This window comes from Xenopus tropicalis, chromosome 4 (genome assembly GCF_000004195.4).
Source record: "Xenopus tropicalis strain Nigerian chromosome 4, UCB_Xtro_10.0, whole genome shotgun sequence".
NCBI lineage: Eukaryota > Metazoa > Chordata > Amphibia > Anura > Pipidae > Xenopus > Xenopus tropicalis.
This window is the reverse complement of record NC_030680.2, coordinates 30,610,721-30,637,192: the sequence shown is the minus strand read 5'-3', so window position 1 is coordinate 30,637,192 and position 26,472 is coordinate 30,610,721. Positions and strand designations below refer to the sequence as shown.

The window sequence follows — 26,472 nt, the reverse complement described above, 5'->3', positions numbered from 1 at the left end:
TGGATGAGAAGTAGAAGGTGTTGTCGAGGATGTTGTTAATGTATGGGGTGTGCTTGGAGTAGATGTAGTTACAGTTGTAGTTGTTATTGGAGAAGTTGTTGATGTTGTTGTATGAGAAGTTGAAGTTGTGCTTGGAGTAGTTGTTGTGTGGGATGTGGATGAAGTATGTGTTGTCTCAGTTGTAGTTGTAACTGGAGTACTCACAGTAGATGTTGGATGAGTAGTAGAAGTTGTTGATGTATGGGGTGTGCTTGGAGTGGATGTAATTACAGTTGTAGTTGTTATTGGAGAAGTTGTTGATGTTGTTGTATGAGAAGTTGAAATTGTGCTTGGAGTAGTTGTTGTGTGGGATGTGGATGAAGTATGTGTTGTTTCAGTTGAAGTTGTAACTGGAGTACTGATTGTCACAGTTGATGTTGGATGAGTAGTAGAAGGTGTTGTCGAGGATGTTGTTAATGTATGGGGTGTGCTTGGAGTAGATGTAGTTACAGTTGTAGTTGTTATTGGAGAAGTTGTTGATGTTGTTGTATGAGAAGTTGAAGTTGTGCTTGGAGTAGTTGTTGTGAGGGGTGTGGATGAGGTATGTGGTGTTGAAGTTGTAACTGGAGTACTCACAGTAGATATTGGATGAGTAGTAGAAGTTGTTGATGTATGGGGTGTGCTTGGAGTGGATGTAGTTACAGTTGTAGTTGTTATTGGAGAAGTTGTTGATGTTGTTGTATGAGAAGTTGAAGTTGTGCTTGGAGTAGTTGTTGTGTGGGATGTGGATGAAGTATGTGTTGTTTCAGTTGAAGTTGTGACTGGAGAACTGCTTGTCACGGTTGATGTTGGATGAGTAGTAGAAGGCGTTGTCAAGGATGTTGTTAATGTATCGGGTGTGCTTGGAGTAGATGTAGTTACAGTTGTAGTTGTTATTGGAGAAGTTGTTGATGTTGTTGTATGAGAAGTTGAAGTTGTGCTTGGAGTAGTTGTTGTGTGGGATGTGGATGAAGTATGTGTTGTTTCAGTTGAAGTTGTAACTGGAGAACTGCTTGTCACAGATGTTGGATTAGAAGTAGAAGGTGTTGTCGAGGATGTTGTTAATGTATGGGGTGTGCTTGGAGTAGATTTAGTTACAGTTGTAGTTGTTATTGGAGAAGTTGTTGATGTTGTTGTATGAGAAGTTGAAGTTGTGCTTGGAGTAGTTGTTGTGTGGGATGTGGATGAAGTATGTGTTGTCTCAGTTGTAGTTGTAACTGGAGTACTCACAGTAGATATTGGATGTGTAGTAGAAGTTGTAGATGTATGGGGTGTGCTTGGAGTAGATGTAGTTACAGTTGTAGTTGTTATTGGAGAGGTTGTTGATGTTGTTGTATGAGAAGTTGAAGTTGTGCTTGGAGTAGTTGTTGTGTGGGATGTGGATGAAGTATGTGTTGTTTCAGTTGAAGTTGTAACTGGAGTACTGCTTGTCACAGATGTTGGATTAGAAGTAGAAGGTGTTGTTGAGGATGTTGTTAATGTATGGGGTGTGCTTGGAGTAGATTTAGTTACAGTTGTAGTTGTTATTGGAGAAGTTGTTGATGTTGTTGTATGAGAAGTTGTGCTTGGAGTAGTTGTTGTGTGGGATGTGGATGAAGTATGTGTTGTCTCAGTTGTAGTTGTAACTGGAGTACTCACAGTAGATATTGGATGAGTAGTAGAAGTTGTAGATGTATGGGGTGTGCTTGGAGTAGATGTAGTTACAGTTGTAGTTGTTATTGGAGAAGTTGTTGTTGTAGCGGTTACAGTTGTAGTAGGTTCAGATGTAGTTGTTATTGACGTAGTTGTTTCTGGTAATGTTGTGGTTGTAGGGGGAGTAGAGGCTGTAATACAACAGGTAGGTGTAGTTGAGACTGTAGTAGTGGCTGTCACTGATGACGTTGTGGGAGAAGTTGTAGTTGGTGTTGGGGAAGTGGTTGAAGAATGGGTTGTGATTGGTGTGGATGTAGTTACAGTTGTAGTTGTTATTGGAGAAGTTATTGAAGTTGTGCTTGGAGTGGTTGTTGTGGAAGTGAATGAGGTGTGTGTTGTTTTAGTTGAAGTTGTAACTGTAGTACTGCTTGCCACGGTTGATGTTGGATGAGTAGTAGAAGGTATTGTTGAGGATGTTGTTAATGTATGGGGTGTGCTTGGAGTAGATGTAGTTACAGTTGTAGTTGTTATTGGAGAAGTTGTGCTTGGAGTGGTTGTTGTATGGGATGTGAATGGTGTATGTGTTGTTTCAGTTGAAGTTGGAACTGGAGTACTGATTGTCACTGTTGATGTTGTAGGATGAGTGGTGGAGGGAGTGCTTGGTGTTGTGACTGTTGATGTTGGAGTTTCATGGGCTGTAAGAGGAATTTGGAGTTAGAATATTATTTGTTTATATGGAACTGGAGTAACTTACTCTCATCCCTCAACATAAAATTTAGTTTCTCTCCTAAATTTCTTCCCATAATACTAAATCCCCCATAATACTAACATTTTACATTGGGCCGAATAAACTCGATATTTTACCAAACTCAAATGTTTGCTTATTTATTTCAAAATTTGAATATAAAAATTTCATTGATAAAACAGTAAAAAAGCATCAAATTTGTGTTCTACCCGACATTTTCACTGGGTCTACAAACCCTCAAAGAAATCTTTAAAAAACTTGAAGAGCTGAAATAGTAAAAATGCAAGTTTGCTTAGAACAACTCTCATTTACTAGTGATGAGCGACTCTGTCTTGTTTTGTGAAAAAAGATTAGTGAAAAAAAGAAATTGTTGTGCGAGTCATTTATTTGACCGTGGCAAATTTTGTCGCTAGTTTCACAAAATAATCAGCCAATGGCAAAGCACGGAAATTCGCCGGGAATCCATGCCTGCCACGCCCATCACCACCAATGACTTCTACATGGACCATCAAGCTTTTAGATGTTGAAGTTTAACATTCGAGTTTTCAGATTTTTTGTACTTAGTTAATAGCGAATCTTCAAGTTTTTTAAAATATAAATCGAATTTGGGAGTTTTTACGCAAAAAATGTGGGAATTTGGGAGTTTTTATGACAAAAAATGGAGCATTGATTAATCTCCCCCTTAGATATAAAATGAATGTAAAACTGCCACTTCCCATCATATGAAGACATTCTCGCCGGGTTGTGTTAAAGTACTTTTTTTCTGGCAGCAAAAACTGGGTATTTTTGTGCACTAAGTTAATATTAATATTATTACCTTACTAATAGCTGGATATTCACCTCCAGGGAGACCAAATTATACGTTGCACTGGTTTTAAAAAATATCCTACCTCTGCTGGTGAACGCCATGTTAGGTTAGGTTATCATGACTGATTTTCTAGGATTCCAGGCTCTTTATTCCATGATGGGCTTTTTTAATCATTTCTTACCTCATGTACCAGGTTTGTTTTATATAGAAAGACTTCAGATAGGAAGATGAAAGAAAATTACTTTAGGTAATAAAGTCCTGACATGCTGTAAATGAAACTGCACTATAGTGATAGGAAAATATCATAAAAATCCTTAGTGTTTTTTGGTTGCCCGGTCCCTGGCTCACAAGGTACCCATGACACTGGAAACCAACCCAACAGAGATGTCTATTTGAGTATTAGAGTAACAGGCAGCTAGGGTTGACACCTGTCTGGTTTTGACCCGGACAGCCCGGTTTTCGGACCGAGCAGGACTCACTAACATTGTTGCGGTGATCGGCCAATTGGCGATCACCACATCATAGCCCCGCCCCAGCAACAGCACGGCCCCACCTCTTCCCCAACCCCGTTACATCATGGCCTGCCTTTTCTTGGCCCCCTGTGACATCACCCCCGCCCCCTGCCTGGCAAAGAAAGCCGGCAGAGGTGGCAACCCTGACCTGCGCCTCCTAGGGTCCACCCGAAAACCTGACACCAATAGTAACTGTTAAATGTTATTAGTGCTGGAATTGTTTTGGATCCTGGAACTTTCTTTTTAGTAATGCCTGAATTGACAGATGAGAATTTTAATTTTGGAGTCCTAACAGCCCACATACCTTGTTAAATCTATTCCTATTGGCCTTAGTAAACTCCTGGAGTTCATATTCAGGGTTTTTTAATTGTGCAATTGGGATTTTAAGGTTCCTACAGTCCACATAGTTTTTTGATGAATTGATACACATTGGCCATTAAACTGTTAAGTGAACAGAAATAGCAAAATGGCTTTGCTTTAAAGTGGGCAAAACCAGAAAGTGCTGATGGGCGAGGCTTATTATAACAGTGGGTGTGGCTTATAATTCTGGGTGTGGATTATCGTCCTAAAAATTGCTTTACTTCTTGATCCTTTTTTGTTTTAGCTCTCTTGGCACGTGCTAATAAGGTAGAAATGCAGATGAAATGATATAGGAGAGGATAGGCTTGGCTGGGGCCCACCAACAGATATTTTGGCAGCCCAGTTCGATTCTGGTAACAGGGTTACATTTACCTTATGTTCCCAATTATATGTGCCTGTATGTGTTGCTGCACAAAACTGGGGTCTTAAAATTGATGGTTTTAAAGAGGTGAATGAGGGATAACATTTAGATCTTGTCATGTGATGTAGGTAATGTCCCCTATACACATTGTGCTAATATTTCCACTATGAGAATGGTGTGCAACTAAGGACCTGTTTTATATGCTTTGTGCTTAGCTTAGTTTGTAAATAGACATACACAGTAGGGAGAAAAACAAAGATTGATAATAAATAGGTAGATAACATTTGACTGCTATAGTATGTAAATAGATGGATAGGTAGATAAATAAAAAATGATATCTATATCGATAGACAGATATATAGATTGTTAAAAATTTATAGAAACAGAAATAGACAGGTCAAAAGATCGATAGGTAGACAGATAGATAGATATAAAGATAGATTCACATTGTTTATTTAAGTCTCTGGCATTTAAATAATTCCAAATAGATTGCAATCCACTAGTTGACTTAGGGCAAATGATCCATAGAAAATCTAAGAATTCAACAGAAAAAAATATTAAAAAGAATGGATAAAATGGGGAAAAGTCAAAACATTGTCTCAAAAGTGCAGGAGAATGTAGACAGTGACACTACTACTGTATATGTAATAAACTCCTATAGGTTAATACGCTACAGACAAGTGCTAGACTTGTGGAGCAGTGATATACTCAGGGCAGCATTTATAAATGCAGATAATAATATGGCTAGGCCCTAGGAAAATCAAATTAGCAAAGTCTTTCTCCACCATAAGCTACTTGGGAAAATCTACTTATACATTCCATAGATTCTTTCAGGTATTCTGTTTGTGATACCAACAGATCTGTGACGTACAGACAGAACCGTGGATCTCTTGACAATTACATATGGAAACTTAGTACTGGAATACTTGGAATCACTCTGCACTTTTGATTCTTTGTTTGATTTTTTCATGCCCTGTAAGCCTCACTTGTTAAGCTGTCTTGTGGTGCAAGGTACAGAATGGCCTAGTCCCTTAAATGGGCAGCATACCCCTTCTTCAACATGAGTTCAATGAATAGGGCTTGGGCTGAACATACTGTTTGCCTACTTTTTTGTTATTTCTTGATATAAATAGGGCAAATAGAGAAACTGAAGCTACTCCATGTTTACTCCTTGTATGGTAGATAGTTAGATTACCAGTTAACTACCCCTCCCTTCCCTTTTGCAACAGGGTCTGAATTAACCACAGTGGTAACTCTTGTGAATGAGATACAATACTGTATTGCCTTTTTGAGGTATACTAAATGCCACCAATCTTTGCAGCTTGCACATTGCCAAAGTGAGACTTCTTGGTCATGAAACACAATGGAAGTAAGATGTCCCATACAAAGGACATATACTTTGATTATAAGCAGGATTTATCTGCCATTTATTTAACTGTATCTGGATATCAAATATAACAGCAGAGCTTATAACGCTGCATTTCCTTTTTAAAATATGGTGACTGTAGCTAAGGTTGTGCTGTACAGCCCTGAAATGACCACTAGAGGTGCTGTTCAGTTGAGCTGCTGTGCCTCAGCAAAAATATTTTATAATTATCTAAGCTATGACCTCATAAATCTTGTATTCAAAAAAAAAAATAAGCAGATAATAAATCCTCCTTTTAATCAACAGTTGTGTTAAAGATCGAATTAATAATGGGCACTCTATTAGACAAGAACCCACATTTAATTCTGGCCAGATAGGTTATTGATAAACTTGGTTATAGACTGGCCATATCTGATCAATTATTGGGTTAAAAAAATAACACAATTAAAGGCAACAACACAAAGGTAATTAATAAAGGCAATTAAAATAACCATAGCATGCAACATTATCATACATTTTCAAAAACCAGAAAGTAACATTCCAAATTCTGAAGTATTAAAACTCATTCCAATTATTAACATATATTGATTATCATATATTCAATAACAGAGAATGTTTATCATAATTGAATCAATATATGCATATTTGCGTTGGCATGGATGGACAGGGTGGAGCAAATGGTGAGTAGAATGTTGACCATATCATTGTTATGGTTTTGCAAAATGTATGATAACACACAATTCTGACAATTGTCATTCTTACCATTAATAACATGGTGGGTGTTTCTTTAGCTGAAATATTGTGAACTCCAAACTTACCTGAGGTCCCCGATATACCTGTATGCTTGTTCCCACAACCAAGGTGCAAACTATCACCTCTACAGATGGCCAAATACACTTATGTTGAATGTCACATGACCAGCTAATGACCAACTAAACTAGACATACTCCATTCCTATTCCCAAGCACGGGCACCCTTATCCCCACTCTTGTTGCTCAATTATATCTTGATTTTTGTGGTTCTGCAACTCTAAACTAATTCCAGCCAACCCTGGATTCATGGACATGTACACATAGGGGCCCATTTACTAACCCACGAAGGGCCGAATGCGTCCGATTGCGTTTTTTTTGTAATGATCGGTATTTGGCGATTTTTCGGAAAATTATCGCGACTTTCTCGTTGCCATTCCGAATGTTGCACAAAATCTGGCGATTTTTTCGTAGGGTTAAAACTTGCGCGATAAGTCTCGCCTTTTTCGTAGCCATTCCGAAAGTTGCGCAAAATGTTGCGATTTTTTCGTAGCGTTCGGATTTATTCAAGCTTCAGTATGGTGACTTTTCTTGGGCCAGGTTGGAGCCCGCCGCTTACGAGCGCTCAATACGAAAAAGTCGCGACAAGATATGAGCGAATCGTAATGGCTACGAAAAACTCGCGTTTTTTCGCGCAAATCGTATTGGTAATGAAAAAGTCATGACAATTTCCAAAAAGTCGTAAAGGCGCCGAAAAAATCGCAAAAAATACGAAAAAGTTGCTAAATGTTCGTTTTCCAATCGGAATTTTTCCAATTCGGATTCGAATTCGTGTCTTAGTAAATCAGCCCCATAGTATAATATAGACAATGATATTTTGAGAAAATAGTATTGGTCTTCATTTCTATTTTGTTTTTGTGGTTTTTAGGTCCTCTCTTAGTCATCTTCCAGTCCAGTCACTTATACCACTTGCTGGTTGGTAGTTTAAGTGGAAACATAGGAATCAGGTAAGTTTAAATTGTCTAAGAGAAAGCTGCAAAAAAAGTTCAACAAATCTAAATCCACAAATACTGAAGATCAAGTGCCAATTTCTTAGAATCCCACTGTCTATAGTTTTCTAGAAAATTAGGGGCACATTTACTAAGCCACGAACGGGCCGAATGCGTCCGATTGCGTTTTTTTCGTAATGATCGGTATTTTGCGATTTTTTCGGAAAAATGTCGCAACTTTTTCGTTACTAATACGATTTGTGCGAAAAAACGCGAGTTTTTCGTAGCCATTCCGAAAGTTGCAAAAAGTTGCGTTTTTTTCGTAGCGTTAAAACTTGCGCGAAACGTCGCACCTTTTAAGTTTTAACGCTACGAAAAAGGCGCAACTTTTCGCGCAAGTTTTAACGCTACGAAAAAATCGGGCGATTTTGCGCAACTTTCGGAATGGCTACGAAAAACTCGAGTTTTTTCGCGCAAATCGTATTGGTAACGAAAAAGTCGTAAAGACGCCGAAAAAATCGCAAAAAATACGAAAAAGTCGCAAAATGTTCGTTTTCAAATCGGAATTTTTCCAATTCGGTTCAGATTCGTGTCTTAGTAAATGTGCCCCTTAGTGTTAGAAAAAGTGAAAATGCACACATCATGCACAGGGCTTGGCCAGCTTAGTCTTTATTGACTATTTAGCCCTATGAGGGACTGCTACATGGTCATATCAGAATCCAAAGGAATTGCATTAGAGTTGGTCACTTAGAAGTTACATTTATATTCAGATGACCAATACCAGTACACATAGCGGATCACTGATCAGCTTGGAGTCTGGGGCTGCACATTTGTAGCACAGGGCCACATGCAATAAATGCAATTGGTTCATCCAAATGTATGAATAACCAATTACTAACCAGCTTCAGTCCATCAAGGTGTAGCTGCAAATTTAAACACAAGGAGATGATTTTTTTTCTGACAGGAACACTTGAAATATGCTGGCATGTTTGTATGTAGGAAATGCTCTTAAAACACATGGGTACTTACTTGTTATTGTGACTGGTGGGCTGGATGAAACTGAAATAAATCAACAGATAAACAGTATTAAATGTAAGTATGCATTCAATACACCTATTGTCAGATGAATGAAGCTTACATTTTGAACACAGATGTTTTAATAAACTCTCAAAAAATATATAACACTCCAAAAATAAAATATTAATCAATCATCTAAAACAGTGCTGTCCAACTTCTGTTGTACCGAGGGCCGGAATTTTACCGACCTACGTGGTGGAGGGCCGATAATGGAAGCCAGTTTTGACCACTCCCCTTTTTGAAACCGCACCCACTTGAAACCACACCCATGTTATCACATGACCATACCCATATTAATGGTTGTAGTACAGCAAAAACCTCCCATACTCTGCCTGCCCTACCCTGCCTGTGTGTGTGCCATACTCTGCCTGCCCTACCCTGCCTTTGTGTGTGCCATACTCTGCCTTCCCTACCCTGCCTGTGTGTGCCATACTCTGCCTGCCCTACCCTGCCTGCATGCCATACTTTCACTGTGTGTGCCATTCTTGGCTGGTTTGTGCCATACTTGGCCTGTGTGTGCAATACTCTGCCTGCCCTACCCTGCCTGTGTGTGCCATACTCTGCCTTCCCTACCCTGCCTGTGTGTCCATACTCTGCTTGCCCTATGCTGCCTGTGTGTATGGCACACACAGGCATCCTACAGTGACACAATGCTGGCACTGCTCCTACAGTCTGCACAATAACTATATATTAAAAAACTTTTTAATTGCAGTACCACCTCAGTATATGTTCTTTTTGTAGTATGCAGGGATTATTTGTGGGTTTCTACTGCTCCTGAGGTGTGAACAGGGGAACAATGGGGGTGATTACAGCCTGAGCCTGAGGTGTGAACACTGCAGGGGGTGAACAATGCAGAGATTAAAAGGTGTGAACAACACAGGGGATTACATATTTAAACAATACAGCCTGATTACAGCCTGAATCTGAGGTGAGAACCATGCAGGGGGGCAGTTAATCACAGTACTGATACCATTTAAAGTTTACACAAGAGTAAGCCATCAAAGCAGCCAGATAGGTGGGGGGCCACACAGAGGTGGGTCTGCGGGCCGCCAGTTGGACAGCACTGATCTAAAACACTGATCCCCAACCAGCTGCTTGTGAGCAATAACAACAAATAAAGCCCCTGTAAGCTGATAGTGTGCATAGAGGCCCCTAATAGCCAATCACAGCCCTTATTTGGCTCCTCCATGAACTTTTATGATGCTTGTGTTGCTCCCCAAGTCTTTTTACATTTGACTGTGGCTCACGAGTAAGAAAGGTTGGGGATCCCTGATCTAAAACATAGCAGCCCCGCGCCTCTTGGCCTTATGCGTGCCCCTATGGCACTTAATCATAGGCAGTAATGAATCTCAGATATGGATCAGTACTTAAAAGCATTAACCCCACACACCAATTAGAAACATCCAATGCCAGCAGTGACCACTGTGATAACACAAAATAGTACAACTGCTTTTTTACACATACAATAGCAACAGGGACACTAGAATAATATGGAAATTCCCCGGCATTTAAACCCTTGAGGGCAGTAAAGTCACAGACATCCTATCACAGTGGTTCCATTGAACTTATTCAGTTAGGATCACCTGTACTATGCTCAAGGGTTTAAAAACTTGCCATGTTAAGCACAAAAATAACATATTAAAAATGTTATAATCAACAGTCCAACACTGCATAAGTTGCAGTTGCTGATGTTGGTACTTCCATGGAAATACAGTGTAAAAGGAGGCCCTGTACTTACAGTAACACCTGCCTTAGGTAAATAGAAATTTCAGGGCTCCCCTGCACCTTGTGTCCCCCCGCACTCCCTTGCTTGCCTATTCATAGGATGCTGATTTGGGTACCACTTTTTGCCCCTCCGTATTAAGCACTGCTAAAAGCATAGAGCATTCACTGTCACATTAGGCTCAACTCTTTGCTTTCCATACTAGAAGAGTGAAGAGTTGCATCTCAAGGTGCAAGAAGTAAGGTACAATGTGCAAAAAACATGAAACCCAGCCATTGTTTATAAGCCCTTCAGTTTTAAAAAAGATGCCATTTACCTGATGTTGCAGTTGCTGATGATGATACTGGAGTTGTCACTGGTGTGGAAACTAGAAAGGAAGGGGAACATTAAAAACAAAAAGTAGCCTTACTCCCAGCCTTTTATTTGGTGGTTTGGTAGAAGACTTGTTAAGCATAAAGAATAACATATATAAAATGTTATCATGACTTCCATTAACAGTCAAGCTCAAGTTCATACATTTAAAGTAAATAATCTTGCAATTTCCTATAATGGCATGAAAATGCTGATGTGAATTTAGCAGTGAGATTCACATTATAATTGCTTATGCTGGTGTTGCCCTGTGATTTCCATTGGGGCAAGGAAGGGGGATAGGAATTCTGACACCACATTTTTAGGGAAAGACATGGCGGGCAAAATTCTAAGCAGGCAAATTGTTCCATGATATTTAGATTATGTAGCTGTGAGTGACATGAATGTTGGAATGGTTGGTCATGTATAGAGCCTATGTTACAAAGTCATTTTCAATGGAGTTTAGCAGAAAGTCTATTCTTGTCATCCACAAACACACAATTCACTTGTGTTTTATTAAGACTTTAGGTGGGTAATTTAGCAATTCTATGGCCATAAGGTAAGGAAGCCCTCATGTAAGGCTCAACTCTAGTAGCATCTCAGGGTGCAAAAAGTGGAGTAAGGTACAATGTGCAAAAATGATTGAACCTTTTAACCCGCCATGATTTATGAGAAGAAGATGTCATTTACCTGATGTTGTAGTTACTGATGTTGATACTGGAGTTGTCCCTGGGGTGGAAACTAGAAAGTAAGGGGAACAATTCTAATTCAAATTATATTAAGATTTAAGAGGGCCTATTTACCAATGCTACAGCCATAGGCAGATGGAAAGTTCCCCCGCACCATACTCAAGAGTTACACCTCAGGGCACAAGAAGGTACAAAGTGCAAAAAACATGACACTTTACGTCCCACCATAGTAATTGAATCTTTGGGTTTTTAAGAAGATGTAATTTACCTGTTGTTGCAGTTGCTGATGTTGGTACTGGAGTTGTCCCTGGTGTGGAAACTAGAAAAAAAGTGAAACATTAAAAAAGCAACTCTACTTACAATCTAGTAAGTGTCCTGCCTATTTACCATTGCTACACCCATAGGCAGATGGAAAGTTCAGGGCTCCCCCACACCGTACTCAAGAGTTACACCTCAGGGCGTGAGAAGTGTAACAAGGTACAAAGTGAAACTTTACATCTCAACATCTCATCATAGTAAATGAATCCTCAGGTTTTTAAGAAGATGTCATTTACCTGTTGTTGCAGTTGCTGATGTTGGTACTGGAGTTGTCCCTGGTGTGGAAACTAGAAAAAAAGTGGAACATTAAAAAAGGAACCCTACTTATAATCATGTGGAAGTTTGTAACTAGGAAGGCGTTTCATGGTTAGCATAAAGAATAAGATTTAAACTGTTATAATGACTTCCAGTAACCATCCTACATTCCATAAGTTGACAAAGGAGGGCAATAGGCATTCTAATAACACATTTTATAGCTGCCAAAACACCTGAAATCACCCATGTGTCGTTGCTCTAGGGATCTAAGAAGCTCATTTGTTCAATCACATACAGAGCCTTTGTAGCAATGACATTTACATAGGAGTCTAATTGCTTTAGTGACATCATCAAACATAAAATTCACTGATATTATAATAAAATCTAACAGGGCCTATTTACCAATGCTACAGCCATAGGCAGATGGAAAGTACAGGGCTCCCCCACACCATACTCAAGAGTTACACCTCAGGGCGCGAGAAGTGTAACATGGTACAAAGTGCAAAAAACATGACACTTAGGGGCACATTTACTAACCCACGAACGGGGCGAATGCGTCCGATTGCGTTTTTTTCGTAATGATCGGTAATTTTGCGATTTTTTCGTATTTTTTGCGATTTTTTCGGCGTCTTTACGATTTTTGCGTAAAAACGCAAGTTTTTCGTAGCCATTACGAAAGTTGCGCAAAGTCGCGATTTTTTCGTAGCGTTAAAACTTGCGCGAAACGTCGCGCCTTTTAAGTTTTAACGCTACGAAAAAGGCGCGACTTTGCGCGCAAGTGTTAACGCTACGAAAAAATCTCGACTTTGTGCAACTTTCATAATGGCTACGAAAAACTCGCGTTTTTACGCAAAAATCGTAAAGACGCCGAAAAAAACGCAAAAAATACAAAAAAGTCGCAAAATGTTCGTTTCCAATCGGAATTTTTCCAATTCGGTTTGAAATCGTGTCTTAGTAAATCAGCCCCTTTATGTCCCACCATAGTAAATGAACCCTCAGGTTTTTAAGAAGATGTCATTTACCTGTTGTTGCAGTTGCTGATGTTGGTACTGGAGTTGTCCCTGGTGTGGAAACTAGAAGGAAGAGGAACATTAAAAACACAAAAAAGCAGTCCTACTCCTAACCCTTAATTTGGAGGTGTGTTAGAAGACTTTCCATGTTTAGCATAAACATATAGCTGTCAAAACACCTAAAATCACCCAAGTGCCATTGCTTTAAAGATAGAATAATAAAAAGGTAATTTGTTCAAAGTTATTCTAGTTTTTATTGCATTTAGTGCCATGAATGTTGGAAGGTTTGGTTTCAGTTATTTACAGGCCTTTGTAGCAATGTCATTTTAAAAGGAGTCTAAATGAAATTATATTAAGATTTAAGAGGGCCTATTTACCAATGCTACAGCCATAGGCAGATGGAAAGTTCCCCCGCACCATACTCAAGAGTTACACCTCAGGGTGCAAGAAGAATACACTTTACGTCCCACCATAGTAAAGGAATCCTCGGGTTTTTAAGAAGATTTTACCTGTTGTTGCAGTTGCTGATGTTGGTACTGGAGTTGTCCCTGGTGTGGTAACTAGAAAAAAGTGGAACATTAAAAAGGGAACCCTACTTACAATCATGTGGAAGTTTGTAGGAAGAAGTTTCATGTTTAGCATAAAGAATAACGTATAAAAATGTTATAATGACTTCCAGTAGCCATCCTACGTTACATAAGTTGACAAAGGAGGGCAATAGGCATTCTAATAACACATTTTATAGCTGCCAAAACACCTGAAATCACCCATGTGTCATTACTCTAGGGATTTAAGAAGCTCATTTGTTTAAGGTATTTCTTACAGTGAGTGCCATCAATGATAGAAGGTTCAATCTCAATCACATACAGAGCCTTTGTAGCAATGTCATTTACATAGGAGTCCAATTGTTTTAGTGACATCAAGCATAAAATTCACAGATATTATATTAAGACATAAGAGGGCCTATTTACCAATGCTACACCCATAGGCAGATGCAACATACAGGGCTCCCCCGCACCATACTCAAGACTTACACCTCAGGGCGCTAGAAGTGGAACAAGGTACAAGTGCAAAACACATGACACTTTATGTCCCACCATAGTAAGTGAACCCTTTTAAGAAGATGTCATTTACCTGTTGTTGCAGTTGCTGATGTTGGTACTGGAGTTGTCGCTGGTGTGGAAACTAGAAAGGAAGAGAAACATTAAAAAAACAAAAGGGAACCCTACTCCTAACCATTTATTTGGAGGTTTTAATATATGTCTTGACATAGTTACATAGGGTTGAAAAAAGACCAGAGTCCATCAAGTAAACCCAGCACTCACAACCTATACTTACCTATCTATACACTCACATACAGACCCATACTGACCTATCTATACACTCACATACAGACCCATACTGACCTATCTATACACTCACATACAGACCCATACTGACCTATCTATACACTCACATACATAAACTATATATACAAACACTAATACTAACTGTAGATATTAGTATCACAATAGCCTTAGATATTCTGATTGTTCAAGAACTCATCCAGGCCCCTCTTATAGGCACTAACAGAATCTGCCATTGCCACATCAGTAGGAAGGGCATTCCCCAACCTCACTGCCCTCACTGTGAAAAACCCCGTACACTGCTTCAAATGGAAGCTCCGTTCCTCTAATCTAAAGGGGGGTCTCTGGTGGGTTGATCGTTTTTATGGGAAAAAATAACACCCCCTATCTGCCTATAATCCCCTTACTTCCCTTTCAGGGGTAGTTCATGCACAGTGTGTCACCCCAGGCAAGGTACCTCTATGTATGTGCACCTTGGGTGATGCACTCTGCCATAGGTCTGCACTGGACATGGGAACTTTGTAATCATTGTTTGCAGTCTTCATATCAATTATGTAATGACTTCATTTTTACAAAAAAAACTATAAACGTAGATTCTTCAAACACACATATACATAGATACACACATATAAACACACAAGTAACACACAAGTACTGTTATTTCAGGCTTTTAAAACTGAGCCGATGAAAGATGAAGGAAGGCAAAATGTACCTGATGTTCCTGAAGTAGATGGCTCTATTGTTGTTGTTGAATGTTCAACTGGAAAGGAACAAGAGAGTTTATTGGTGAGTCTTCACAGGACAAGATAATGGTACTTAGAAAATACAATTTATGGCCCTAGGCAATCATTAAAAAATAAAATGACAATAATGAAAAAAAAAAAATACAAAACTCCTCCCACGCATGCACACTTGATGGACCTGAATTCCCTTAAATAATGAAAATTAATTTGCTGAGTAGGCAATACTGTACTCAGTATACCTTATATCTTGCACTGTTGAGATGTAAGAAGATTAAGATTCTATCTGTTCTGCTAAACCAATGGTTCTGTATGTCTAGTTGGGAAAAAAGTAATTTGCATGTCTCCACCCATAATGACTTGAGTAAAGGGTAAAACCACTCATTTTGGGGTTTACTCCAATACCTTCTACTTCAAGAATAGAACAGTGGGGACTAAGACTACTCTTTTTAGCTCTTCTCACTTCTTTTCAGACTTAGAAGTATACAGAAATCCTATGTGTATTTCTCAAGCCCCATTCTTGCTGCTAATGGTCTTCAAACTTAAAAGTCTCTCGATGAGTATATAATCATATGCAGGCAAAGGCAAATGCACAAATACATAGTTACACAGTTAAAGGCACAAATAATTAAAATAAAAGGTGGGCATACTACTACTGTTCAGTCTTTACAATTTGAAAGTTATACACTATAAGGCCATGATCCCCAACCAGTGGCTCTTGACCAACCTGTCCCTCACCACCCCCTTTGATGTTGCTCCCAGTGACCTGCTATAAGGGTTGCATTCCTTTTAATTCAAAATGAATACACTGCTTTGTATGTATAAGGACATGGCAACTTACCACATGGCAAGCAAGTATTTTGTTCTGGGTCAAAGTATTTATCGGGTCCACACTGGTAGCAACCTACATAGAAAGATAGAGTTGAACCAAAACCATAAATAAAATCTTGCCAAGTACAATACTTTTGTAATTTCCATTTATACTCAAAATATTGTCTATAGAAACAGACAGAGAGAAACAGTGGGCTGATGTTTTAGGGTAGGTTGTAATGAGAGAGGGGATATGGCTTAAAGCGGACCTGTCACCCTAAGAAATAAGTCCAAATTATTTTCTATATTGTTAGTTGAGCAAAATAAACTTCACTTACTCTATATAAATAATATAAATCTTGTTTCCTTCCGTCTTGGAATTACTCAATCAAAGCAAGCAGGCAGGCACCATTTTGTGGGCACTGTTATTAAGGCAAGCTTTGTATCATGCCAAAATCTTGTTTATGTGATAGAATGGGGGACCTGATGCCCATGCCCATGCACTGGCTACACAGTTAGATAAGGAGGAGGGAGGGGAGAAGTGAGATGTGCAGTGACATCTAGGTAGTGCTGAATGGAAAGCTAAAGTTACTGTCTGCCCCGCCTCTATGCCTAAGGCATAGAGGCGGGGCAAGCACTATATGATTGACAGCTGTGATTTTTAAATGCCTTTATATTGGGTTTGGATGTGTTAATATAAAAATGAATTTGGGTTTCATGTTTAATTTGAACAGGACTTTTATTATACAGATTTTGATGTCTGGGTGACAGGTCCACTTTAATGATATTGGACTTTTATCAGAAGAAAATAAAGCTCCTGACAACTGACTGCTATACATTAAATTAGACATAACTTCAGAGAGGAATATGATAAACTGCCTTAGCATAGAAAATAACCTTTATTAAGGAGAAGGAAGATGAATACTTTGTAAATGTTATCTTTTAGTATTTAATTGGGTGTAGAATAACACTGGGAACTGCTGAGCTTCCACCCAGCCAACTTATTTTGTAACCTCTTTAGCAGGTGGTACAGTTCCGTACCTTCAAAGTTTTGGTGTGGGTAGGCCTGGAGAGCAAAAGGGCACTGGCAAGGCTGGTAATGCCACGTGCAGTTAACATCAGGACTGTAGACATATCCATCCCCTGTAGAAACGTGTGTGTTCTTGTAGTCACAATAAACCGCTGGAAGACACAAGGAGGAACATGCTGACTGACACTACATTACTCAATATGGAATAACTTCATTAATAATAATAATTATGGAGCGTTGGAGGTTTATTAATATTAACATAACCACCACGTTAGAGATAGACAGTTTGCGTTACATATGACACAGATTTTTAATCTAGGGGGCACATTTACAAAAGCACGAACGCTCCGAGCGTATTTTCGCCGATTTTTTCGAGCGTCCGCACGACTTTTTCGTACGGCACACGACTTTTTCGTATGGCGCACAACTTTTTCGGACGTTTTCACGAAAAAATCGTAAAGGTTTTACCACTGTTTACAATTGTTCGGTACGGAAATTTCGGGACATTCGGATCCCCAATACGATATTATCGTGACTAATACGATTTTTTCGTAAGCATTTTCGTGATATATGCGATCTTCCGAAATTTTCGTTTCCAATACGATTTTTTCCCATTCATGATTCGGATTCATGGATTAGTAAATGTGCCCCTAGGTGTTGGACTGTTAAGGATAGGTCTCTATAGCCAGAAGTGAAGAACATTTCTGTTCCAGACATCTGTAAATAACCAATTTACTCACATTACACAATAATTGTAATTATATAACTGCTTTGGGTTCCTTAAAAGCCTCAGGGAGCAGTGTTTATTTAAAAAGAAATAAATAAAATGTAGAAAACTTACGGCAGAAATCTGGTGTTCTCCAGTCAACGCAAACGCCAGCAGCCAGGCAAGCTTTGGCATAGGCCTGTACGGCATCACACATGCAGGTACAATCCCCTCCTGTATCGCAGCCACATGCATCATTCACACAGGATTCATAGTATAACTGACTGTTCACCTGAAAATGGGATAGACAGAAACTGAGTGGCAGCCTGCATAAGAACTGAGAACAAGGCAATGTGCATTGTGTTGTAGACCACATCTAAATAACCAATACCTGTTATTAGCAGCCTTTTTATTATCGTGCTGCACTATGGCAATACGAATTTGGGGTCCTTACTCTATTGTCTCACATCATTGGCGGCTCTCTTACTTTGTAGTCACGTTTAATACATCAGCTGTACATGCCAATTGAAATTGGTAAGGCTATCCCTCCGATCTGTAATAAATAGCACCAATTCTGCCCAGGCGTAGTAACCCAAAGCAACCCATAAGATGCCAGGTTTTTAACAGGTGGCCAGTAAGTGCTGCCTGGGTTTCCATACCTGGGGATATATTAATTTTTTCACTATTCCTTCTGTCTCCTTATGTATTTTGTTGATAATGGGGTATTTCAATTTTTTGCATGTGTATCAGTCAATGTTTTTTTTTTAGTAACCTTCATAGTACCCTAGCAGGGACCTTGCACCAACTGTGTTTAATTTATAATAACTATTTCTGTTTGTGTTTATGCCTTGTAAAGCACTGCACACATTTGTGTTGCTATTTAAATAAATAATTACAAAACAAATATATATATATATACATAGTGGACTTTTAATGACAAAATCAGTCTTACCACTTTGTGGCAGGCATCAAACGTTTGGCTGTTTATAATGGAGCACGAGCTTGTGGCCCAGGGCTTGCGGTGCGGATTTGCATCACACGGGCTCACTATTAATCTGACATTATTGCACATTGGACTTTCCTTCCATGAATTGATGAAGTCCAGAGCATTGGAGGTGACATACTTGCTTCGTGTCTGGTAGTCATCCTTTACGTTGCCATTATAATTCCCACACAGGCCACAGACAGATTGCTGAATGATTGCAAAGAGAATTTTAGCAGTAGTTCTGTAACATGCTAAACATACTGTTGCACTGGAAACAAAAGGGCTGATTCGTCAAATATCAACATAGGGTATCCTGAAGGTTTTCCCTAATTTTATAAAACTTTCCTGACTGTCGGAAACATATTCCTGACATCAAATATTTTTAATAAACCGGTCTATTTATCAAACCAGATACCCATGCCAATTTGCTTTGCACTCCATTCTGATGTATTGGGTGCTAGTGCCCGGTGTTGGAAGTGTGTGTTACTGCTGGAACAGTGCTGCGTACTAGCATCAGTCTGAATTCTTCTATCCGAAGTTTAACTAATTGATTATGCACTGAAAATAAAAATGGCTGGGATTCAAAGGATCAGCCCCTAAGTTACATTTTAGCTGTGATCGTCTGGAAGCAGATACAGATGGCTCTTGGCTTATTGCATATTGTAAAGTATGATTATTTATAGTAATATTAGGCATAAATATCTAGTTATATCTTATTTGTGCAAATCCAGATACAAGAAGCCACTAGAGGGGGCTATGGGGCAAAATGTGATTTGGTTTTATTTAAGATAAAGGCATATCTGGCAAAAGTGACTGGTTATCATAAAGACCCAGGAAAGCAGGAAAAACTGCAACTCCCTAAATGTAACTGTAAGGCTAGAATTTATTTGATATTATGGGAAAACATTGTTGGGTTTTATGGGTAATTATGAGTAAATTCTGAAATACTGTATATTTTTCTAATACAACTAATCTAGCCCATAGCCTATATAAAAAATAGACCAAAGAACCATGCCTAGCACAGATATTTCCTTATTAAACACAATGGAGCAAGAACATTCAAAATGAAGTGTTTTTGAAAGACAACACAATGTGATTGAAGGGGACAGATCCTTATGCAATATTAGTTTTACCCATCAGAGAAACTTACCTTGCCAAGCTTGAAAACCTTGATGAATACATTCATATCTTTATTCCACAGAATGGAGATCTTGAACTTATGGGGTATGGTGATCACAAATTCAATGAAGAGAGTGTTGTTTAGCACTTTAATATCGTTAACTCCTGTTACCGTGTATTTTTCATCAAACATTTTCAAGGTAGTGTCCTGCCCAACATAAAAGTTACCTTTAATTATTTTATGTATAATGAACCTAATATTAATATGTAACCGGAGGGAAACTGTCTGTTTCATTTCATGAAATATTGGATGGAACATTAAGGTCTAGAAATGTTTTCTCACCCCAATGAATGCAGTGATTGCCCTCGAGCAGGTAACACCAGTTGTGCCACAGACTACATTCTCTGACACTATCTTGAATGAAGACAAAGAGTTGTTGACCCCACATCCATCCTAGAGAAAAAAAAGAGAGAGTTAGTCAATCATGCTCATGTGGGTATGTGCTGTGGATTATGCCACAACTATGTGACTGAGCCACTATGAACAAACATCTGATTAAAAGAATAATAACTGTACCGTCACTAGGGTATATTCACAGTTTCCTTCAAACACAAATTGTTGGCCATCAAAGGTTTTGATGTGACTCTCTCCGTACAACACACACGTGGATGCACAGTTTAGATTCGCCTCACAGTTCCAGTGGCCTCCATTACATGTGCTGGAATAAGGAGGGAAGAATACAGCAGGTGGGTTCTGGTGTCCATATGTAAAGTGCATCTATTACTGTGATCCCCAACCAGTGGCTTGTGAGCAACATGTCGCTCCCAACCCTCTTTGATGTTGCCCCCAGTGGTATCAAATTAGGTGCCCACTTTTACATTTCTGGCTTGGAGGCAAGTTTTGGAAGCACAGAGACACATTTTAACTCCTAGCAGAGCCTCCTGCCTGAACAAACTGACATTCACCCAAAACACCTCCCTAACGGGTGTTCAGATTGGGCCCCCAGCTTATGCTTTTTGATAAGTATCCCAAAACAGTTTATCTAAACCTTAGCCTTTGGACCAAATGAACTAGGAATCTAGAAGATCTACTTATCTAGAATATCTAGAGAAATCATTCAGGACCAATGCCTCTTCTTCTGGATATTGGTCCACCAATTAGCTTCTCTCCAGTCCAGCACAGCTCTCAGATTATACCTTAGGCCACCTTGTATTGGGTTATACTGGTTATCTGACATGAATCCAAGTGATTGTATTGGATCTATGCTTTTGCTGAAGCACATGAGTGAGAATACTGTATTTGGCCTATATTATGGCATGTAATACATGGTGTTTTGCACCCACATAACTACTTCTTACCAGCTCTGGCATTCACTCTGCATAGTGTCTCCTGTCTTATAGATCTCGCCCCCAAATTCACATGAACAATCAGTTTGATTAACACAGTTGCCATCCAAGTCTTCATATGTACCAGAAGGGCAAACACATCCACTTACACACTTGGTGGGAATCTATGGAAACACAGCAACATGCTTTGTTACAGCAATTTGAGCCTAGCCAGCACTAAATAACTCATAATAATGATGTTTATTCTGTCTTTTTGCACAAATGAGTTTATTTGAAGGCAGTTGTGGTGCATCTGGCCTTATGTCTCAGACTAGATACTTACACAGCTAATGCCTGTGGCCAGGAGTTGGCATGTAGGGGCACAGGCGGCTCCGTACTTATCTGTCAGGGAATCACACGTCTTCATCATCTTAGGAGCAGGACAACTTTCTTTAGGAGAGAAGACAATAAAATAGTAAGTACAGAGAAGCAACTGAAATGATTACTTAATGTATGCGCTAGCATCAGTATTGTACCTTGTGCCGCTTGTAGAAACCCAATGCAGTTCAGTGACCCTGATGAACATATGCTACATGGAAAAAAAAACAAAGCAGAAAAATGAAGTTACTGATAGGCAACATAATATATAAACATATTTAATTGCAGATCTCTATGACAATAAATCTAATAAAACAACCCACACGTTTTTACATAAAGGCTGTTTAATGGATTTTTTTTTATGAATATACTTTTCTAGTAGTATATACCGTTAGATAATCCGATATAGGAACATACTAACGTCAGTCCTAAAACTCTGTGCTTGCACACAAAATAAGGGCACACGTACTAAGCTACTAAGAACAGACAGAGCTGTGTCTTTCACATTCACACTTCCTGTTAGTTAGAACATGCATTATTTCCTGTCAGCTGATCAATAAGTCACACTTAAATGTCACAAAATGGTGGTAAAATATGTAAAGAAGCAATATTTACTGATACTATGTAGGTCTCTTATTTCTCTCTTGTACTGTTATGAAGGTATTCCTTTGTGGCCTATGGCACAGTAGGAAGCATGCATTTTCCACTGTAAATGACTAGTATTTAATTTATATATTTCTATCTGTTCTCATTCCCAGTAAATAAGCAAGGCATACATTCCACCAATGCAGCTGTCTTACCATGTGAGGCCATTATATGTGGTTTGTTGTTGGGGCAAGAGAATTGTATTAGCATCCAGGTAACAAGGGCAACTCTCTTTTCGTACACACATATTTTTGTTATCCAGATAGAATCCTGTGGGACAATTGCAGCCTTCCACGGGGATGTCATTAGGGTAGCATTCCAGTTCTTTGTTTGACAGGGATAGGCAGGTTCGACCACAAGAGGTGGTGTTATAGCTGTAAGTCTGATTGCCAGGGCACTGCACAGCTGGAACAGAACACAACCATTTTATCTTTATGCGGAAAATGCAGCACCAATAGCAGAACTAACTGGGACCAGTTGTGAATAGTTACCTCTCAAGAAATGAGTGAAGGCAAAAACACAATAGGCTAGGATTACTGATTTATGTGACAAGAACCCAACACTTTTCCTTTTGGAGAATTTGGGGGAGATTTATTAAGACACGAACGCTCCGAGCGTATTTTCGTTGATTTTTTTGCGCTTGCGCAACTTTTTCGTACGCCTGCACAACTTTTTCATGCGCTTGTGCAAAAAATTCGGAAAGGTTTTGCCGCTGTTTACAAATTTTCGGTATGAAAATTTTGTGACTTTCGGATCGCCAATACGATATTATAGTGACTAATACGATTTTTTCATAAGCTTTTTCATGACATTTGCGATCTTCAGAAATTATCGTATCCAATCCGAATTTTTCCCATTTGGGATTCGAACTCGTGTATTAATGAATCGGCCCCTAAGTGTACCTTGCAAAAAAGGTTTTTCATTGATTTGCATCTTCTGCCATTCTTTCTCTTTAACGACTGTAGTTTATTGTATAATAGTCCACCTAAGTTAGTAAAACTTGGAAATGAACTATCTATATATGAACCAGGCTCACTCTTTCTAAAAATTACATACATTGGGCCAGATTCAATTCAGGGACAAAAAGTTATATCATGGTTTATCACATGAAAACTTATGAACTAGATTCAATTTGAGGAGAAAAAATGTTTCTCCAAATTTTTTCCCATAGGCTTCAATGGAGTTTTCACGTGATAAACCTTGATACGTTTTTCTTAATGGAATTGCATCTCAAATTCAATCTCATCCGCGAGTTTTTTATGTGAGACTAGGACTGTAATATAAAAATAATTTAGTCCTAGAACCATAACATCACAACTATTAAAAAAGTTATTAAGTCATACTTAAATAAACATGCTAAAGTGGATACTTACTACAGTTGGTGCTTTCTCTCCAGTTCTGTAGAATGACCCCTTTAGCAGCACAGGCCCGAGCATAAGAAGCCATGGCAGAACAGATGAAGTTATTGGTCTCTTGGTAATTGCAAGCTTCATAGACACATTTCTGAAAGACAAGAGTTAAACCTATAGTGCCAATGTTTTCTAGCAATTACTTTGCTCGAGCTTGTAGGCCCAGGTCTCACAATAGCCTTGTTCTACCTTGAATACATGAGGTAGTGACACATGGTGATAAAAATATATTTTCCCAAACAGGAATTGCTCTAGCAGCCATTTTAGGAGCATTGGCACTCATTATTGGAAAACAATAATTTGTTTAAGTTTCACTTGAAAGTGGGTGAAATAGAAAACAATGAGGGATTAACTTCTCCTTAAAACTGGGTGAAGTCTTCACAGGACTCAATGGTACTCGGCAGATCAAACCTGCCAATTTTTTTTTTTCAAAAAAAGTTAACTAAACATTAATAAATCACAAATTTTGGGAGTTATTTTTGGAAAACCCGAATTTTTCTTGGAAATTTTTTGAAAAACTCAAATTTTTCGAGAAACAATATCAGAAAAATCGAGTACTTGCAAAAACTCGTTTGTAAATCTTTAAAATATCTAGAAGTGAAAATTGACTTTATCTCAAAATTCCTTTTTTTTATTATTATTATGTATGATTTCTGAAATATTTAACTATTTGTTCAGCAGCTCTCGAGCTTGGAATTTTAGCAGGTATGTGGTTGCTAGGGTCCAAATTACCATAGTAACCAAACTGTGGTGTGAGTGAGACAATGGAATATGAATAACTCTTCGGCCATTATTTTCTTCAGACTGTGGAGTTACTTCTGTGGGACTTTGGAACTGCCTTTTTGCTATTTTACTTCTTAGAAGGATTTGTCGCTGTGTGATGTCATTGGACTTTACAAAAATAAAGTGCTGGAATGCTACACGGTTTCTCTCCAGTGTTTGAGCCTACACTTGTTAAGTCATTTTCATGACAGGAGGGGGCCTCAATAGAAAGATAAGTAATGAAATATAACAATACAATTGTAGCCTTACCAAGCTATAGTTTTGTTTTTGCTTGTGGGGTCAGTGACCCCTATTAAAAAGCTTGAAAGAGTTGGAAAAATACGGCAAATAATTCAAAGACTATAAGAAAAAAAATAAAGACCAAATGAAAGCACTGCTCATTCTATAACATACTATTCAATTGCTGACCATGGCAAAGTACATGGATAGTATGCCAACAAATGCTGCACCGCAGGCTAGTACACCATGCATCACATTTGACTGGTTAACAGCATCCAGCTAACTGGATTTTTTGCAGAGCTTAAGCAATAGCAAATAGAACCACAATCAGATATCGATTGGGAGGGCCCTATTTTGATCACAAGATTGGCAAACAATGCATTTACCATATGTATCAGGAGCATATCAATTCTGTGGCTTTTACCGTGTAATATTGATCCAGGTTTACAAGGGCACTGCAGGCTGCAAATGGGCTGTTGCTGTTCATCAGTGCAGAGCAATGACTTTTTGCATAGTTTTCTATAAGAAACAAAAAACTCTGCTTATTGATAATATAAGAATTATAATAACACAGTTACAACAAACAATAATCCCGAAACATCAGGAAGAGATCTAAACCAAGGGAACAAACAGACATTCTGGCCACTCTTACCATTGGAGTAACTCAAGGAGCAAGGATTAACATCACTGTTTTGTGCTGGAAGGCAATTTGAAGCTGCTTTCCATGAATCCACAAATATTGGTATTGTTCCTTCTATAACCCCGGAGCTGGACATGAAGTCATCCATCGTCTCACCATTAAAGTTACCGCATAGACCTGAATACCGAGCATCAAAAATAAAATTAATGTTTATGGCATCCAGCTTGGGACTGAGCGATTTCTGTGCTGTTTACCTTCTGCTGGTTACTACCTAAGGCTTTATGATGTGTAGTGGTTACTACTATCTGTATAATAATGCACTTAGTAGCTAACACTAACCCTAATGTGATTATGACATTATGATACATATGGGCCAGTCAGTTTTTCTCCATATTGTTGATGGATCTGCAATAAAGCTGGAGTGTCCAGTTTTACTTTATTTGTGTTTGCTGGTTGTATTCATCCGAATAAAGTATTGGCTTGGTGAAGTGCCATGAATTGTTCTAATCCTTGCCAACTCTTGCTACATATCATGGGGATTTTGAACTCTTACGAACAGTCAAAGATTTTCAGTTTTTCTTGGCAAATATCTGTAGATGGATCCTTTTATGTATGTGTGTCAAGCAGTTACCTTTGGTGGTGCCAAAATAGCTTCTACTCATCTTAATGTAGACATTAAGGACTGGGGCTCTATGGATCACAATCTCTAGGCCAAACTTTGTGGAAAGGGCAAAGTTTGTAGAGGACACTCTGATCACATTGACCTCCTCTGTAAATAAAACACAAATTAAGCCTTTAGTAACCTATTACTTTAGTATCTTTTATGTAGATACTAAAACAAGACATTGTTACTCTAAATACTTCCCAAAACATTTCACTTACCACTATTAAAAGGCAGCTGCTTAATCTGGCTATCCACAGTAATGTGATCTTCCTTGGACATTACTATAGCTCCCTGAAAGACATAGACAAGTGTTACAGTGACTGGAATATATAGTAATTAAATGCACTGTGTGGAACAAGGGGCCATAATGGTGGAATTGAATTGAATTGAAATTTTGATCTCTCTGCTTCCTAGTCTTTGTAATTCAAATAGAAAAGGTCTGGTGTATAGTGTAGCGAACATGACCATCTGGACGCAACTGTATATAGAACTTTCCATAGTAGGGACAACTCATTTGATTGTACAAATCTGTGCCAGTATATACATTTGTACAAATTAAATCAGAGGGTTTAGTGAGAAGAAAAAAATTCCAATATATATGCGTTATCAAAATATAGAGAAATGTGCAGAGTGCAGCCCTGTAAGGCACAAGAGCTCCATTACTCCTTGCAAATATTGTCTAAATTGTCTAAATGACACATAAGCTAAGGAG

General features: G+C 38.7%; 1 protein-coding gene across 5 annotated transcripts in view; it reads right to left on the bottom strand.

Moving 5' to 3' along the window:
• muc6 (mucin 6, oligomeric mucus/gel-forming) overlaps positions 1–26,472 on the bottom strand; it is a 62,613-nt gene that overhangs the window by 14,365 nt on the left and 21,776 nt on the right. For 2 of the 5 annotated variants that reach the window (XM_031900592.1, XM_031900596.1), the window contains exons 16-41: positions 25,979–26,051; positions 25,728–25,865; positions 25,109–25,273; positions 24,881–24,975; positions 23,419–23,548; positions 22,201–22,450; positions 21,559–21,611; positions 21,366–21,472; positions 21,056–21,207; positions 20,274–20,415; positions 20,040–20,150; positions 19,728–19,904; positions 18,545–18,784; positions 17,728–17,884; positions 16,898–17,038; positions 15,888–15,950; positions 15,019–15,066; positions 14,095–14,145; positions 13,470–13,520; positions 12,973–13,023; positions 11,932–11,982; positions 11,646–11,696; positions 11,379–11,429; positions 10,657–10,707; positions 8,570–8,599; positions 41–2,345 (exon numbers count right to left, since the gene is read on the bottom strand). In XM_031900592.1, the coding sequence (XP_031756452.1) occupies positions 41–2,345; positions 8,570–8,599; positions 10,657–10,707; positions 11,379–11,429; positions 11,646–11,696; positions 11,932–11,982; positions 12,973–13,023; positions 13,470–13,520; positions 14,095–14,145; positions 15,019–15,066; positions 15,888–15,950; positions 16,898–17,038; positions 17,728–17,884; positions 18,545–18,784; positions 19,728–19,904; positions 20,040–20,150; positions 20,274–20,415; positions 21,056–21,207; positions 21,366–21,472; positions 21,559–21,611; positions 22,201–22,450; positions 23,419–23,548; positions 24,881–24,975; positions 25,109–25,273; positions 25,728–25,865; positions 25,979–26,051 (4,934 nt within the window). The remainder of the gene's footprint in view (positions 1–40; positions 2,346–8,569; positions 8,600–10,656; positions 10,708–11,378; positions 11,430–11,645; positions 11,697–11,931; positions 11,983–12,972; positions 13,024–13,469; positions 13,521–14,094; positions 14,146–15,018; positions 15,067–15,887; positions 15,951–16,897; positions 17,039–17,727; positions 17,885–18,544; positions 18,785–19,727; positions 19,905–20,039; positions 20,151–20,273; positions 20,416–21,055; positions 21,208–21,365; positions 21,473–21,558; positions 21,612–22,200; positions 22,451–23,418; positions 23,549–24,880; positions 24,976–25,108; positions 25,274–25,727; positions 25,866–25,978; positions 26,052–26,472) is intronic. The other 3 variants (XM_031900595.1, XM_031900593.1, XM_031900594.1) reach the window with 3 other exon arrangements.